This window comes from Rhopalosiphum padi, chromosome 4 (assembly GCF_020882245.1).
Source record: "Rhopalosiphum padi isolate XX-2018 chromosome 4, ASM2088224v1, whole genome shotgun sequence".
NCBI lineage: Eukaryota > Metazoa > Arthropoda > Insecta > Hemiptera > Aphididae > Rhopalosiphum > Rhopalosiphum padi.
This window is the reverse complement of record NC_083600.1, coordinates 3,655,285-3,674,925: the sequence shown is the minus strand read 5'-3', so window position 1 is coordinate 3,674,925 and position 19,641 is coordinate 3,655,285. Positions and strand designations below refer to the sequence as shown.

The window sequence follows — 19,641 nt, the reverse complement described above, 5'->3', positions numbered from 1 at the left end:
GAATTTACAACTCAGAGATTCATTTTTAAAATAATAAACAAAATTATGTTTTTAAAACAAGAGTTTTAGACATGATATTATTTAAAAAATTGATTATTGGATCTTTATGAACTATTTATGGACGTGTCAAATTATTTATTTTTGTTAGCATTGTACTATTTTGCCATATTTGCACATTAGTACAACATTGATTATGTATTTTCAAAAAACTACTATCAACGTTTTACAAAATACCAGAAAACATTTTACGCTCTCGTACTAAAATCTAAAATATCCACACAAGCGTTTGCTTTATTGAAATGTAAATGTCATGCTTATATTGAAAATAGTACAAAATATGACAAGTATTCAGCCACTTAAATTCGAGATTTTTAATTCAATTTGTATCAATAATAGGTAATTATTCATAACAGCGTTGTGTTAACGTGACTGGAACACATCGAAACAATTATTTTATAAATAAAGGCAAGATTATAATTCTTAAATATATTATCTTTTTAATGATCCCGCGGTGAATTGATTTTTAAATGTTTCCGATGAGCATCAAATTAATCGCTTTCGTGTAATAATGAATTAATCTCCATTTCACATGTCGTGTATAATATCTAATAATTGTACTATCGTGCTTTCAACTAATAACCTCGCGGAGTATTAATGCTTTACAATTTGAACATTGGCCTCTTTATATTATAATTATTTATAATTGATCTATTTATTTTAATATATTTATATTTTACAAAATAAGTTTCTCATACTAATTTGTAGGCACACCAGAGGTAGGTATGTGTTTGAGACCACATTTAAGTATAGCTAATAAAATAGCACTTCATGAAACTCCACTACCGAAATATTCTTGCATCATTTAAAACTATAGGATGACGTGTTGTCGTGTAGAGTATATTTTATTTTTTTATTATTTGGTTAAATTGGTTTTCGGTAATTTTAACTAATATTGTCATTTATATAAGCTTAAACGTCAAAATATAATACCTAGAATTAAAAATAATAATTTAATGTTATCTAATAATTTTAATATCATTTAATATTTTAGTCAAAATTAAAAAAAAAAAAGATTTCACATTTTTAAATAAGTAACTTTTATAATGACGGATAAAATTTTCTCAATAAGGTTTTTCATTATTTTATGTCAACGTTAACTATATTTGACTATAATGAATTCATGTTAAACTACAATTAGAAAATTGTATCGAATTATTTAAATCATATTTACTTGCACGATGTTGAGAAAAAAAATGAATGAAATTTAAATAATTTAAGTATAAACAGGCAATTAACCATAACGACCAAATGTAAACTGTTAAGTTCTGTTTACTCATATTTATATATATATTTTAGTGGTTCCTTGAGTATACTTAATGGTAGTACCTACTTAGCTTACTTATTTTATTTGATAAAGTTTGTCACTTAATTTCATTTATTTATTTATAAGTTATAAGTTATAACAATAGTTAATATTGCAAATGTTTTCTAGTATAATTAACTATAAAAATCATATTACAGGATAATGATAAATGTACATGAATTATAATAATTATACTTCAATAATTTGAACCTAAATAAATGATTTATCTAAAATAATAAATACTTGTTAAAGCAATTAAAAATGTTAAGTTCAAATAATGAATCTACTTTCAATAATTTTCAATAATTTTTAAATACAAAAGTTTTAGTTATTTATTATATGCTTTATAATTACATATTGATCATTATAATATTATGAACATACAAATTAAAATGCATTGTTCTTTTAATTATATTATTAATTTATACATACGTACCTATATATATTTTTCAATATGATCAACTGTATAGATACATAAAGTAATGTAAGTGAAAGAAAGTTTAGAGAGTTAGAATGGTAGAATGGAGAACTAAGCTCGTCCCATTTAGCTGAACATACATATTTTACAATCTTTAAAACTGTTGATACTCCTAATTTGTATCTATAATAGGTACAAACCTGAAAAAAATGCATCTATTTCCGAGATATCTAAAAATATTAAAATTAAAATATATTATTTTTTCAACAATGTAAACAAAATATCATTTTAATTTTTGTATGTTGTACAAGAAAAACAGTTTATTAATAAATAAATTTAAAAAAAAATACATTACCTACAATAACTAAATCTATTTTAAATTTTGACTCTGATAATTATAAATGTATAACAGGTTAACAAATAATTATTAGTTACTCCAAAAAAATCATTGTACATTTGTAGTTTGTACCTATTATAATGTTAAGTGTTTTATTAATAGTAAAAACATACTATTTCAACTATTTCACTACAAACGGTTCAACTTTTTTAAGTATAAACTTACTTTTTTTCAGCAAGGCAGTTACAAAGAAAATTGAAAAGCTTAAGGGATTCCTATCAGAGAAAAAATATCTTAAAGAAAAAAGAATTATCATCTGATTCAGCAAAATCAAACAGAAAACGGTATTTCTATTTTTGATCAACTGGAATTTTTGACCCCATGTGTTACAAACAAAGCAAACAATTTAAAACATTAAAAACTATGAAAATCAAAAAAAATGACACTTCTACAAAATTAATATTTCTCACATAATCATTCACCACCACGGATAGTTCAAATTAATTATAATTAGTACATCCAATACCAATATCATAAAATATTTACACACCTCAACTATCACCAGAATGTTCACTAAAAAGTTGTCTCCAGATAAACCTCAATCTCAAAACTCCCATTAGAAGAATCGTCCGTTGTTATAATATTTTTATACAGCACAAATTTATTTTTATTTTTTATACGCCTCGACTGCTACAGTTACTGATGTTTCTAACAAATAAATTTAATTTAATGTTATATTAAATTAAGATTAAATATAAAATTAATATTTTATTATAATAATAATGTAAAATATTATACTCGTACCTAACTAATTTGAATTGTGTATTACAATTTGTCATTTTTATTATTTTTAAATACCGTTTGTCATAATGTTACAACTAAATTGAATTTTATTTGGCAAGTAGTGTTTTCTATTATTATTTTTAAATATCTATTATGAAATATTTTAATAATTAATTATACAAGTATAATGTGTAACGTGACAAAACTAATATTCCATGAAAAATAAACTAATATCGATATATGTGTGTGGGTCATAGTATATAATATATATTATATGACATATTGTGGTTAAGTCCGTATTGATAAGATGAACACACACAGCAACCCCTCTCATACTATAGAGTATAGATAATCGAACGTATTCATATTATATAATTATACACCTACAAGGCCGCCATCACGGTACATATCATCGTTCATTTCGCTTCCCGACTGTGATCGCAGTGACATCCATTTTTTTGTCAAGTGTGTACAAACCAAACCATGGAGTAGCACACTAAATCTACCAGGACCGTCATCCGGATGTCCGAGAGACTCAACAACAACAACAACGGCAACAACAATAATGACGACAGCGGGATTGGCCACGCCATTGTGGTGTTTACCTTCAAGGTGTCGGGTAAAAAACTGTTATACCTCTCATATATGTATTTTATTTCTCGAACTTTTGTGACAATAATACAATTACCAAATATGTCAATACGCTGTTCTGCATTCAAAAAATCGATATAATATATATGTAAATGAACAAAACCACGTTTCTCCGACCCAACCGGTCTTGGATCCGTGGTGGTCGGTACCTTTTAGGTGTCCGACCGTAAGGAAAACCTTACAAATGATTATAATAATATTATGTAGCATGTTATTCATCTTATCACATTATAAACACTTATTACCTCAATGCGACTAATACTTTTTCAATTTGTGATATTTAGGCGTCGTGTTTTCTCGGCCAATAATAATGGTTTTAAGAGTGCCGAAAACTCGTAAATATTGGATGAAATTTGAATAATAAAATTTGTTAAGTTTATAAAACTTGTCATGGTTAGCTCTTAAATCATTATTGTATTGGATAAAATTTACCTTTATAGTTAAACAAACACAATAACCAATAACAGCGTTATTTTTTCTTTAATGTGTACGAATTTCACATAAAACTCGCAAGACACATAATTCCAAGACCATATCGGTGTACATCTTAGCATTAAACTATAAATAGGTAATTTACTTTTAAAAAAATACTTAGGTAGGACGGGTACATAAAAATATGTTTTACTAAATAATAAATTAATATATAATAAATACTTTAACATACGGATATTTTTATATTTTAGGAACTCCATGTAAAAATAGAATGCATTTCGTGGTGCCACAGTGTCTTTTCTATGGCAATTGGCGAAGCGTAAAGTGATCTGTGTAAAACAATCCTTAGCCAGTGAACTAAGCCTTGCGCATTGCGCGAGGTCTGCAGGATCGTGTGCGGTTTCGTTATGAATTGCGAAGATATTGAAAATTGTGCAAAAAAATACCGTGAGTCGTTATTATTTATTAACATGAGTTCTAACATAAGTTAACAGTACCTATAGTATATTAAAATGCTGTGTAGTTGATTATTACTGTATCAAAAAGTATCGTTAAAAAATAGTAATTGTCATCAATAACTTTCTACTCATTGAATTTTTTCCTGGATACATTTTTATTTCTTTGACAATTAAGAGGAGAAAATATCGATAATCAAACCAACGAATTTAGTATATTATATTAATTAAAAATAAAATAACAAAATAATATTTAAATTAGACTGCTATTTAAACGAGTTTTGATTCGTAGTAATAAATATGACATTTAAAACAATCTCAGGTGATCATCAGTAAGACAATATATTATATTTATATACTCATAGGTATTTTTAGATGTACTATAACTTACACGTTTGAATAAGAGATGCTATAAATTCGAACATTTGTTTCACGTGGAGAAACAATATCCGAAGTGTATAAAAAAATAAAATGGCAATAGTGGTTCCAATAACAACTTGAAGGGCCTAATCGTCCGGTAACAAAACTGAGATGGAAATAATGATAACACATAAACGAAAGGTAAGTGATATCGAGAAATCGATTCACATCGATGTGCCGTCGTGTCATTTCACATTTTTCGACCCGATGGTTATGTATGAAATTGCCTTTTAAATGTTACTACTGTAATATAAGGATAATGTATTACACCAATATATATTTTATGACGTTTTGTCAATTTTTCGATTTATATAAACTCGAGGAAAAACTTTTATTGCATGTCATATCCCTAAATAGACATAACGAATGGAAACAAAATAACAATAAACAACAACAATAACAAAAAACAACCAGAAATATTTTATTTTTGTGAGTAGGTACTTTAAAATAGATACGTGAAGCAAACTAATTTATTATGAATGTGTGTTGAAGTGGTTTACGTCATTTCTTAATACGAATAAGATCTATTGGTTTGTAAAAGACGTAGGTAAAACTAATAATTAAGCCAATATTATAATTTTAGATCAAAATGATTGGAATTATATAAAATGAGCTAAAAAATTGTATTTAAGTATTTTGATTGAAAGAAAAGTACAGCATTATTTTTTTAATAAATTAATCAATTTTTGAATTTTTCACAATAATAAGTGGGTATCTATAAAACCGTTTTAAGTATACATAACCTATAAAATTATTATGATGGATTTTATTCCGCGAAAAAAATGTATGACGATAATAAAACAGCTCGATTAACAAGAATAATAAAATTGGTAAAACTTTTGTTTTAAAGTATAAATAATCTTAGGTTTGAAGTCGTCTAGATATTATCAAATTTCCATATAATCTGTTAACCACACTAAAAACGACATAGTTTGAACATTGAGAGTAATACAATAAGTATTTCCCTCGAACGTTCAAGATTTTGTTAAAAAATAGATAGAATATAAAATATTATGTTACATTTAATTCGCAATTTAAAAAAGAGTTTTTTAAACTACTGGAAAAATTCGATAAATGACCTATGTACCATCTGCGTTCAATTTATAATTGATTTATATGGCAACATGAAAGTTAGTGATCATTTTTATCGTCCCAAATATATTTTACGAAGCAAAAAAAAACAGGTAAAGGAATACTTCATTGTAAAATCAATAGTTACCTTGCTTCAGTCAAAATCATATTGGTAGTAATTTATATGTAAAAGAAAAAACATTTTTTTTTTTTTTATTATTACGAGTCATAAGTAGTGCAAGCAAAAATTACCTATGATAAAGACATTTTATATTTTAACTTAAATGTAAATTAGATTAATAACTAGGCATTAGCGTGTAACACGGTGTTGAGTTGTAACATAACACGTTTATGAAATTTTTAAGTTCTAAAATAAACAGATACAATAATACGATGACATTTTAACGTAAGTGATTATATGTATTAGGTATGTACATTATATTTTATTACTGTAAAATGCATAATTCGTAGATAATAACTGTAATGTCTTTAATATAAAATTATCATTAAAAATACAATGTTAATGAATAATATAATATTTATATATATTTATACAGTTTCATATATATATATATATATATATATTTGTACTTACCACAAAATTATTTATAACCAATTTAATAAAAATATGTAGAAAGTGAATACTAGATTATTTATTATTTGTTAAAATTCCACGAAAATTAACATTAAATACATTATAATTCATATTTCTCAAGACTCATTTACGGTAGGTACTAATGTACTATGAAAAATAATTATATAAATATTATATAATATACTTCACGTACCGAATTATTGTTGACTATTGTAGTGACTATTAGGTTTGAAACCAATCACAACAATGGCTCATAGCCATAGAATATGAACCAATTATCTTCAATAACAAAAGACAAATAGCTCAAAAAATAATGTAATTTTTAATAGTTGCAATTTGTTCGTATCAATATTAAATGCATTGCGTATTAAAGAAACTAAAAATAACAGTTTTAAAAATAAAAATGGAAGAAGAAAAAATGAATTAAGCGACTGATTTCAATATGGAAACATGCAATTTATATTATTTATAAATTTTAGTTTAAAATTTAATTATAGTCATTGGGAAAAAAAAAATTTAATTTAATCATATATAGTATATTTATATTTATTACGACCATTCACCATAACAATTTAAATAAAAGAAATCCAATTTTATAAAAACTAAACAGTTATTCTTTTCAAAGTAAATCATAATCAAACTATGATTGTAATCGAAATTGCATTTTTAAATGCATCAAACCTAACAACTAACACTGAATTTTTAGTTTCACACATTTTTTTTAATATTCAGAGACTGCACTGACGTATTTTAATGCTCTTATACATTTAATGTATACATTGTCAGAAAGCTTTTAATGGAAAGTGAAAATGTATCCTTTCCTTCAATATAATTCTCTTATTTACAGAATTGAACGAAAAACTATTCGTTGCTTCGTTCCATTATTCGATAGTTGGTATGTGGCGTACATTTTCTAAAATGTGGATTACTTTGAAACTTTACAATCCATAAAATTTTACGTGAGTGTTTATCAACGTGTATATTTAACATCATAAAAAATAAAAAATATTTTTTCAGATATTGGCATCGGACAGATTGTCGACAACGAAGCAAACCAAGTATAATAATGCATTACTTACCAAACACTGTGCCCTGTACGTGATAAACATTTTGAAATTTAAGCAGATATAGGTGCACACTGCTATCAATAATATCACAGAATATTCGAAATACTTTTTGTGATATACTTATTCATATTCGTAAGTTAACGCACAACCATACAATATTTTATAGGAAGTTTTCAACATGTACAATATTGCAATTTGCAACAACCCACTATTGGACTCCGACCGAATTAAAACTTTAATTATAATTTTACACAGGACGTATTTTTTTCCATTTAAAAATACAAATGAGATTGCAACTTCTATCTCTCCTGGGGGTCAGGAGCTGTTTATGGAACTGAAGGGTCATTAGATGATTGAAATGACAACAGAAGTCAAAAACGAATTGACATTATCTGCTACGGTTCGAAGCCACCGTGAAGTTATTATAATTAGTAAATATAATTGTTTTTCCTTTTAATAACGTCGATAAAGTTATAATAATTTATCGACAGGCCGATGAGTCAAACACAGCAATAACGAGTGTTATAAAGCGATCGTATGCCAGATACATTTTTTTTTTTAATTTTTAATTTAAATAACACATATTTTGTACTATAATACAAGAGCTATGTAGTTATCAAAACTTCACAAAAGTACAATCGCGTAATAGAATATAATGTGGAAAGTTTCAACCTTTTGGTCATATCGTTTAACTACCACGATACATTTTTTTTTAAATAATAATCATAATCATGATAATAATAGCAATATATAATGCTTGAAACTAGGGGCTGATCACTTTTCGGGTCGATTGTTCGCAACAATAAGGTAATAAAGGTTTTATTATGGACGAGAGCAGCGGTTCTTTTGCAACCCTCATCCGGGTAAACTAATCGCCGCAAAATCGTTCACGATAACAATAATAATGGTCTTCGTTTGTCGTTCAAAGTTTTGACGGGCCAATTGTATTGGTCTGACAAGAAAAAAAATCAACTAAGTGATCGTACGTGATAATCATACTTTTGTATGACCGTGGTTTCGACTACACTAGTTGATTCGGGTCTTAGTTGATCAGTAAATGTGTGTGTGCGTGTTTAAGTTCTAAGCATCATTTTTGAAAAGACATTTTTTTTACATACAAAACGCGCTATAATTTTGTTTAATTCCTTTAATATTTTGTAAATATTTGCGACATTCTTAATAGCGCGGTGATTATCCTTAATAAATACAATATGTAACATTTTTAATATTAAAAACAGATAATACTACCTACTTATTATTGAATACTTTCTAGTCTTATTTATCACTTTATTTTTTTTGATAGGTATAGTATATTGAGGATGTATGTATATTCGTAATAAAATAAATTAGCTTTAGCTTACTATAAAATATAGTTTTCTCAACATATAAAGTTTGAATAAGGTTGAATTCAATTTTAAAACTTTTATTTTTCAGTATTTTTGATTATATAATATTGGTATATTTTATTATTATGTTTGTCAGTGAAATCTTTAGATTATTATTAGTATTAATTTTTTGATAGTTTATTTCAATTAATATTGCTTACTTTCATTTTGTGAATTATTGTTTAATTTTTGTCTTAAATATGCTTTTAAATATTGTTCTGTTATTCAGTTCACACACCGCGCATCACATTTAATCATTAATATAATCTTTAGTTTCAAACATTTTAGGCTTAATAGATTTTTATATTTTTACAGTATTAAACTATTATAGTGTAATTTTTAAGTCTATTAAATACTTTAAATCTACAGCCATGTCTATTACAATAATCAAAAAAATCATACCTTATGTAAAAAATATTCAGTAAATGATTTTTTATTTTAAATTCTTAAATATTACAATATTATGTATGTATGTATTTAATGTATTATAAAATATCTACCTTCATAACAATGATTTGACTACTGTATCCGTCCATATATAATATGGAATGTCATTGTTACGGTTAAAAAACATCATTGTTTGACTTATAATAATATATTTGATAATACTCGTTGCATGCAAACAAGGATAGATGCATAAGTTTTAATTATTTTTTAAATTAATTAATTTTATAATATTACATTTGTAATTACCTTCTCCCTCACAACAATTGTCTTAAGACGCACATGCATTTATTAATTTATGCTTAGGTATACATGCATGACTATTTTGATTTAAATAAACTGAACTCGTGTAGTTTTATGTGATTGTATGTAAGTGAATAAATTATTTTTAAGCAATGCCTATTTGTATTTCTTATTTGACTTTTTAAAATTACATTCATTCCTTATTTTCTTTATTTACTTGAATATTTATTTTTACCGGTTTATATTATACTTAAAATATGTCTGTGTAGCTTCGTGACTTACTTGTGCGCTTAAAAATTCAGTCCCTTGAAATACAATATGCTAAAACGTATATTATGTCGTAGTAAATTACCTTTTGTCATGTATGTTTATGCTAAAGTAATTAGCGTATACGCATACATGATACATACATGAAACAAAATTATAAAATTTCCATTAAATTTTAACAGGCACATGTCCGTGTTATAAACTTACTTCAATTATTATATATTATTAAATTCACTTAAACAGAGTAGTTTTGCAACCATTATAAAATTTTGACGGAAATTGACAAAAATGAATTCAATACAAGTTGATGAATAATACTTACAATAATGAAATATTTATTTAGATCCTTTGATGTTGAATAGTGTGGCAAATCGAATGTGGCATTATACTTCTTAGTTTATCTTCAATTTCCAACAACAAAGTGCGTAGTTTATTTTCATAAAGTATACCTTAAGAACGGAAATAGTCTTCTGAATTCAACTATTTATATCGGTCTTTGATACTTGAAGTATTTTACTTTTACATTTGTTATGTTATCATAATTAATTCACTAAACAAACATCGTAAAATACGCACTCGTATTTTCTTATATTCTGCCACTATCGACATTTTCTTAGTACGTAAAATCTACACGATGATCACTGATCTCTACTTCAATGACTAATAATTAATCATGTTAACGTATGTAATATACACTCAAAACCGTAAAGATAAGTGATCAATCATTTAAATAACAAGTATAATATATCACTTATCAGATATCACAGTTAAATATATCTACTTCAGTAAAAATAATATTAATAAGAAAAAGTGTTAATATTTATTTCTAAAACACGACCTTATTCATAGTTTTAAATGTTATTCATAAGCTTTAAAAAAAAAAAAAAAAAATACAAATGATTTTAATAATCAAATAATCATGAATCAATATTTTTATTCAATTGTGATTTTTGAGTCACAACATATTTATTATGTTATTATCTATTAATGCTTTGAAAATATTTAGTCTCTTCTCTAAACGATGTTTAACTATTATTATTTTGACAGCGTTAATAAATTTGTTGTATATTTGGAATCGTATAAACCAGTTATCATCGAGATTCGGATCGAAATCGAAATCACTTGTATCCTAAAAAATATTACTAATATGTCATATCATGTACAGCAGGTATTAAAGAAATCTTAAATTTGATATCGTTTTTACGACTTACAATATGATTTATTCGAATACTTCTTTCACGAAGTCCCAACGGTTCAATTTGGTCATCAAGTAGTATGTTTTCATATGGATTCAATTTTTCCTATGATATACATTCAATTATTTTAGGAGTAAATTTTTACAGTTTGTATAATGTTACCTACATTGTAAGTGTTCCATTCAGTTATTCGCTTGTCGAAAACAGATTTTTGCTGTTCTTCGTTGGCGTTTAGTTCATTCTGAAGTTTATTAAAAGTTTTTTTGTTTTGTTTATCGCTAACACATTTTACATTTACCATAAAATCCTTATAACTCTGTAAGTACGCATCTCGATACACTTTGTCCAACTCACCAAGAGGATCTATAAATCATAACAAATATTGAAATAACTTATGGTAGATAGGTATTTTATAACACATAACGTTAGATTTTTAATTATGGCTTACTATACTATTGTTTTCATTTTAACTATATAATTTTTCATAATTAAAAAAAGCGTGTTTAAATTAGGTGGTTTTATATTAATTGATCGGTAGAATACTAAAGGTATGCATCACACACATACCATACTTATTTATAATAATTTGTTCAATACTCGTAAAACTATGCGATACAGACACTTTATCATTATATAGATTATTGTTAACTATTTTAATTTTCAAATATCAAAAATTCAATATTGTATTTATACTAACTAAGCCATTTATAAGACTCGACATCCAAAACTGAGCCTTTATTCTTCAAAATTGTATTCAGAGTTAGTCGGTTAAAAGCTATGATATCATTTTTTGCCTTATCTGAATGAGGTGTTTTATGAAATGAATGTAAATATTTTTTTTTTTGTATTGTTATATCCATTTTTATATTTTTGTGGCTATAGAAAAAGAAATGCATCTATATAATGGTTCTAAACAAAAGAACGTCAAGATATTATAATTGTATTAAAGAAATAACAAACAAGTTCTTTTCTACGAATTTTTTGCAACTCGCATAGTTATAATTGGTAACCTATATTTATAACCTATTTATAACCTTTATATACATCTTGATTAATGCTCATCTATCTATTTTAAATATTTTACCTTTTGATTTTATTAAACTTATCTTGTTCTCGACACGTAATTGATTCAAATGCTTAAATTAATATTCAATTTGTATTCTCAAAAAATGTAATCAATCTTTTTACCTAAACGTATTTCTCAAATGAATTACCAAAAAGACTTAGGTTTTGTAACCGCCGTCAAAGTAATAACATGTGGTTTTTGATTAAATCCTGTAAGGTACAATACTAAATCAATACACAAAGTAATATACGATTGAGGCGTGTAAACGACTGTGACGTTTTTTGGATAATCACAAAATACTTCACCTGAAAAAAATCAATTTTTATTCAAACAATCTCTTGTATAACTATTTTAAACAAACCACAAGTTGGATTTACACATAAGCTCTCTAAACCGAATGGGATAAATATGCGAAACTGATAAGGTTTTGATTTAGGAGGCAGACTCAACTTTCTCGTAACGCTACAAAATAACATTTTGTAAATTCTATATGAAAATTTACTTAACTATACCAACCTCATTCCTATATCCACATTTCCAAAATCCAAGATCTTCGGTAAACAAGAATGCATTTTTGGTATAGCTTTTAACTCTATAGCAAAGTTTCCTTGGCCAGTAGGATTTTTTAAATGCAAATAACTTTTGAACTTCTGATTTAAATAAGTCATGAAAGTAAACTGCAAGTTCCAAGATTCATTGGGAAGAATAGAAACCTTAAAATAAAATTCACTTTTAATTAGATGAAATACAATTGTATATTATAAACAAAATATTGTACTAATAAACATAAAAAAAAAACCATAATTAATAATATATCATCATTAGGTTATCTTGTAGTAAGAACTTAAATAAATTCTACCATAAAATATTTATTGAGTGCAATACAAAACAATCAACTATGAGATATATTTTTAATAATTTTTAAAACGACTCACAGTAGTTAGATAGGGAAATTTGAATAGTTTACATTCCAAAGGTTTTATTTTAATGATTTGTGGCAAATCAGTTATGTTCAATAATTGTATTGTTTGCATATATGTATGGCCAGGCTTGAAATGTATAACACATTTATTTGGAATAACACATATCGATCCATTGGTCACCTGTTCTACGCATTTTAAAAAATATGTATATATTATATATTATACCTAGAAGTATTTTATAAATTCAAAATATGTACGATTCTTCGTGTCACCGTGTTCGCTGTTAATGATAATATTTTTCTTACTAGCTTGAACGTTATTCATTATTCTGGATCACGAAAATCTGAATACTATTTTACGTTATATTAATTTTGAATAAGATGTCTATGGAAACAGCAATACAAAAACGTTATTTATAAAAATAAAATGAAACTAAAATATAACAACGATTTATCTAATAAATGTATAAACAATGCTATAAAAATATTTTTAATTATATTATTCCAAATAAAATATTAACAATAAATTGTTTTTTATACATATTAATAAAAATACATCCATAAAAAAATAAACAGGAATTATTATTATGTTTAACAAAGAAAATTATATGAACTTATTATGGAATTCCTATTAATTGAACTACTAGTATAACTAGGATTTAAAAAATATATAGTGACAAAAAACGATTTAAACATGCTCGTAAACAATTATATGCACGTTTTACTAATTTTGGATAGAAAATCTTAGGTTCTGATTTACGATTGCACTGGCAATAAGGTACAGAAATTTATAATCAAATTCATTTGAATAGGTAATTATACTGAAATGCACTATGATGTTTTTTTTGTCATCTATATAGAATTCAAAGGTAAAGAATGGTATTTTTTATTGTTTCTTAAAATTACAACGGAATATTTCTATTTAATGAATAAATTTAACATTTTTTTTTTTTTGAATCATTAGAAAATTTTAAATACATACTTAGTCTCTGTCGGGAATTAAGATTGAAGTTTTTATTTTTATATTTAACTTTAAGTTTAGTTTTTGTATGTTGTAGTTTTAATAGTGAAACTAAAAATGTACTATAACAGTATGCACATAATATGTAAATGTAGTTAAACTATATAGCAATAAGGGCTTACCTGTATTTTTCAAGATACATACCATCCTTTTAAAAGTAGGTTGTGCTTATAAACTCAATTAAACTTCACTCTAAATAGAAAAAAATATCTTCTACAAATTTTAAACAATAACTTTTTGACAATCTTGAATTCGATAAAATACCTTGGAATAAATATCAACGAAATACTCACTTGGAAAAATCATTCCCTAAAATAAAGAACACAATGTAACTCATGTCTTCGCCGTGTACGCCCAATCCTTAAATCTAAACTTAGTCTCAATGCTCCTGATTTATCATACAGCATCCGAATATGGGGCCAAGAAAACAATCCACCATTTAACCACTGGATGCATTTAAGACGATTATTTTCTAGATTTCCATGGTATGTCTCAAACCTAAATTTACAAGATGATTTGCATATACTCATACTCAAAATATTAACCCTCGATATTAAAATATATTTAGTTTCCTATTTTGTTATTATTAATTTAATTGATAAAAGGCGTTATATTCTGTCCGGATTTATTGTATTCTTTAAACTTTAATATGCAATTCAACCCAATAAAACTCGTGATACCGTACTGCGTTTTCAATTCCATTCCATTGTACCTCTTATGGCTATAATAATCCTTTGAATCGTATTGCCCTCGAGTGTAATGAAATGAAAAATCTTGATTTGTTTTATACACGAGATTTACATTTAATAAAATAAGTATCCTAATATGTTTTCATAATTTGTAAATTCAATTGATATTGTATATTAATTAATTTTTAATGTTAAATCTATCATCGATATATTGTATACTTAAAAATTATATAATGTTATATTATGTCCATTTTTAACCAGTTGCTACAATTAACTCTGCAATAATGCAATATTTATTGTTATTTTTTTTTTTTTGACATCTTCTTTTCTGGTTTTATAATATTATAACTTCATAATTTATGATAATATGTTTGTTAGAAAATGCAATATTTTATCAAAAAATATTATGTATTAATGATTCAACAAATAGTTGTTTTGGATCTCTTGATAACGAGGTGACCACGCGGGACTACTGCCGTTTCCATAGCCTTTTCTGTGAGATCAAATTACTTCATACTAACATAACATGAATTATATTATTGTATATAAAAGTATTATACTAACTAGATTTCGTAGAACTTATATTAAAGATTACCGTATTTTGAAATCACTTTTTTTTTTTCAAATTTTAACTGTTATAATATTTCATTTAATAGTATTTTGAATATTGATAGTCAGTATAGAACTTTGCATACTAAAAATAAAATAATATCTTTTTAGTTTTTCTATTTTATTTAGAATATTTTTGAATATTCAAAATTATATTTAACATATATCACTTATTTATTTTACAATTCAAAAATAATCGATGCCCAAATTATTAAAATTTTTCTGTGTAATGTTTTCATATACTCGTATGTGTACAATAATAATTACTCATTATAAAAAATGTATTTACAAGATAAAACTAAAATTGTAAACATAGAATCTCGTCAGTAGAATGATTTTCTACTCGTTACAAGTTACGTTAATTGTGTATAACAAAAATACCTAAATAATAATGATAAAAAAAAATATTTAATTAATTATTGATATAAAATACATCTTATATAATAATAGATTTTTGTATCCAATAAACAAAATAAATGGATAATTAATTTATGTATGATATAATTATTTATAATATGCTGCATAGAAAATTCAAAAAAATATTTATTTTATTTATTAAAAAATGGTTAAGACACTTGTATTTTGTAAAACAAGAGTACTGAGTAGCTATAATTCATCGACATAAAAACTATACGGACATTTTGAAATATGATTAATTTATAGTGGAAATCTGTGTTCAATTTACAATTGAATAATGCACAGTATTTTTTTTTACTATTCCAAAGAATTTTTAACAAAAACAAAAACCAAAAAAAGACAGAAAAAAAATAAACCAAATTATTTCCCTCGTTCGATTAGAATCTAAAATATAGCATGGCAATCTTAATTGCTTATTAATAGTTAAAACAAATCTAATTTAAGCACATTAACTGGTATTTTATGTTAGTCAAATATAAAAAAAAAAAATTATAATTGTTTTCATTATTATGTAATAATATTGATTTTAATACAAAATTGAAAATATGATTAATAACAAACTTTAAATATTTATTAATATTTTATTTTAAATGCAGATAAATTCGAATTACTTATAATGATATTTAGATATTTTAAATTGTTATTATAATATTTTTATTTAGTATGTTTGTTCCTACATCTAATTATCCGTCATATACGAGTATATATTTACTACCTATATTCATGGTTTTGTATTGAAATTATAACAACTCATCTTAGGTTTAAGATGTTTTGGATTGAAAATTTGTATTCAAAAGTCTGGCGAGTTATTTGCCTTTACATTAAACCAGTAGCTCTTTCAATTCATATTTTGTATTAGTCATTCACAAGATACTATAGTCCTTCAATTATTATGATGAATTAGCTTTGAATATGTACCCCAAAAAAAAATTCTGGGCAATTATCCTCGCATCTATGCATAGTACATATATTATATAAACTCCTTCATTTTAATATATTTTTTATGGCATCCAAATGAACTATTGTCCTTTTTTAATTTAATTTTTATTATGGGTAGATAATTTTTATGGTGCTTTTTTGCAGTGAATAATATTTATAAAATTTTTTCACCGCGGTACGAGACCAACAAAAGCCAAATATCCAAATGCTTGAAATTCAATCCCCCATAGGTTATAGTATTTATTCATTAAATTCACTACATATTATAATTTTTGTATAATTTTATTTATTTTTGTCACTAGATCTTGAATTTTAGTTGTAATTCACAGAAAATACTTGCTCGGTTTTATGCTATTTTGTTTTAAAATAAAAACATTATCAATTTTTTTTTTGTTCTCGTGTTTTCAAGTTTCTAAAATATCGAACATTGAAAGAAAAGAAATTATAGTTTACCTATACTATTAATAACTGTTTATTAAAAATGTTTTTTGATTACAAAATGAAGATAATAAGTTTATTTATTTAAAAAATATAATTTTGTCCCAACATTTTAGAATATGGACAAAATATTTCTTGAGCACCACATAAATATTTTATCACAGGTGAAAACTCCATGTTAACTTATTTTAAAATGTAATGATTTATTATTGCTTTAAAACTTATATAAATCATAATAATACTAATAATACTTATAATATCTGTATTCCACCTAACGCACGAATTATTTTTTTATAATCTTAACATTTTTAATAGACATAACTCAAAAGCAAAGTTCTCTAATTCATAATTTCTTAATAAGATAATGTTAGGCTATTTACTTTTGTCCCATTGTACAGTAGCATAATACACTTTCTCTCACAGACGACAAAAAGTACATGTTTTTATATTCCAAACCCATTGCATAGTCCAAGAAAGCTTCAGAATTTTATGACTTTTGTAACTTTTAATGACTTGGCTCCAGTCGCGACATTCCTCTCGTCGTTAACACTCGCCATACCTTCCAGTTAATCATATCGTAATTATCGTGTTTTATTAATTAATTAAAAGTTAAAAAATGCTGATGGGCCTGCAAACAACTGTTTTATCATTAAGTTTGTAGTTGAAACAAACCACCACGCAGATTCCAAAATGTCAATAATTCGAGGACCCAAAAAAGGAAATTTACAATTTTTTATATCATTAAAGCTCTCAATAATAAAATTTCATAAAAACCTATTGCTTATGATCGATGATCAACCTATTCTTAACGTTAATAATAATAATAATAAGTAATAACTTTATGTATCATAACGCTATAAATACTAATTTGGTCGATACACATACACCGGGCAATAATAGTTGTATCGATAACGGCAACAATACGTCAAAAGCACCTGGAGTGTTATTAGTTTATTACAAATACTACTCATTCGGCACCAACATGACATTACCCGCTGCTACAAATCATAATATTACGTTGATCAGCACCTCAAATACTTGGCCTGAAATGTCGATGGTTAACTAGTAATTATCGTTGAGCTTACTAACTGATACTAACATTTCAGTCGATTCTTAGCACCCATTAAAGTGGACAAAGTTCTCTAGTAATTTTGTGTTATTAATAATACATTAAACCGAATATCTACAAGTAAGCGTTCGTGTACCTTGAAACATTTATTTTCGCTGAGCACATACTATTTAGTCCTTTTTTTCTTAATATTTATTTTTTCTATAACATTATCAATTAGATACTCAAAAGGTAACGTCCCTATGTTCAATTTCCAATAAATTGTCGTCAAAAGACAGTAGTAATCTAACTCCAACCAAAATTACATGATTATATTTTTTTATTCAACAAAATACACATGTCTTTGAATTGTTTACTTTATGCATAGCGAATTGTTAGGTGCCAACTTGATCTAATAAATAAAACGTACTAATAAAATTCACTAATATATTATAATTTTAAGACTAAAACGTGTTAAAGATTTCTTAACAGTCAACAATATTACATTAAACACGAATAAATGTATTAAATTCGGTTTGTGTGAATTAATAGTTATTATATTATTATTCAAGCATTCGTTGTATAATATCTTACATTTTATTGAAACCATAACAATTTTATTAAATACCATAATGGCATTTGATCAAAGATATACACATGCGGTTAAATATGCAGACATTGGGGATCTTCAGATATTATGAAATATTTAAAACGAATTTTTAAGTTTTGAAAAAGAGCAAAGTAATAATAACAATAGTGGTGGACAAAGTAACATAATTCTTTAAAATGCGCCAAGTCTTAAGTAAAATTCTTGGAAACCCGAATCGGGTGGAACAACTAAATTAATTTCCAAGGAATCGGATTCCTTTTTAAAATTCTTTCTGTATATACTTACTTTTGCTAAGCTACAGTTTATATATGGGTATTTTAGTATTTGCGCATTTCAAGACGTACATTTTATTAAAAATATTTTTTTTTTTTAATAAATTATTACATTTCTACCGGCCAACGATTCGCAAAAGTGGACTCCACAGTAAAACATAATAATAATAATGAGAAAAAGGAGAATATACTGAGTGATTCATCAAGTATGATCTCTTCTATTTTATTATTTAACAGTGCAATTCAATTCAGATTTTTTAAATTATTAAGCACCCCTATGGTTTTGTTATAGTTGAAACATAAATATTACGATGCGCAGTCAAGTGATTTTGATCATCAATTTACTAATTTTTGAAAAAATCATAAGTTTATTTTGTGATATTGATATATATTAGTTTTATTTTATACTCGTACTACGTTGCATCGGTAAAAAATAGAAGTCGTCATACTTGCGAGATAAAAAAAAGTTTGTATCGTCGCCCT

At 25.4% G+C, this 19,641-nt stretch overlaps 1 protein-coding gene and 1 long non-coding RNA gene across 2 annotated transcripts; one reads left to right on the top strand and one right to left on the bottom strand.

Moving 5' to 3' along the window:
• The first annotated feature begins 3,297 nt into the window (after positions 1-3,297).
• LOC132929290 (uncharacterized) lies at positions 3,298-8,963 on the top strand. The gene is made up of 4 exons (XR_009662090.1): positions 3,298-3,520; positions 4,236-5,000; positions 7,373-7,484; positions 7,543-8,963. It is a non-coding gene; the product is annotated as an uncharacterized LOC132929290 (long non-coding RNA).
• Positions 8,964-10,886: 1,923 nt separating this feature from the next.
• On the bottom strand, positions 10,887-13,440 carry LOC132928635 (uncharacterized). Its single transcript, XM_060993442.1, has 9 exons — positions 13,389-13,440; positions 13,129-13,301; positions 12,710-12,906; positions 12,555-12,655; positions 12,342-12,498; positions 11,825-12,003; positions 11,294-11,490; positions 11,143-11,232; positions 10,887-11,060 (listed from the first exon to the last, which is right to left on the bottom strand). The coding sequence occupies exons 1-9, from the start codon at positions 13,438-13,440 to the stop codon at positions 10,887-10,889; spliced, it is 1,320 nt and encodes a 439-aa protein (XP_060849425.1).
• Positions 13,441-19,641: the final 6,201 nt, after the last annotated feature.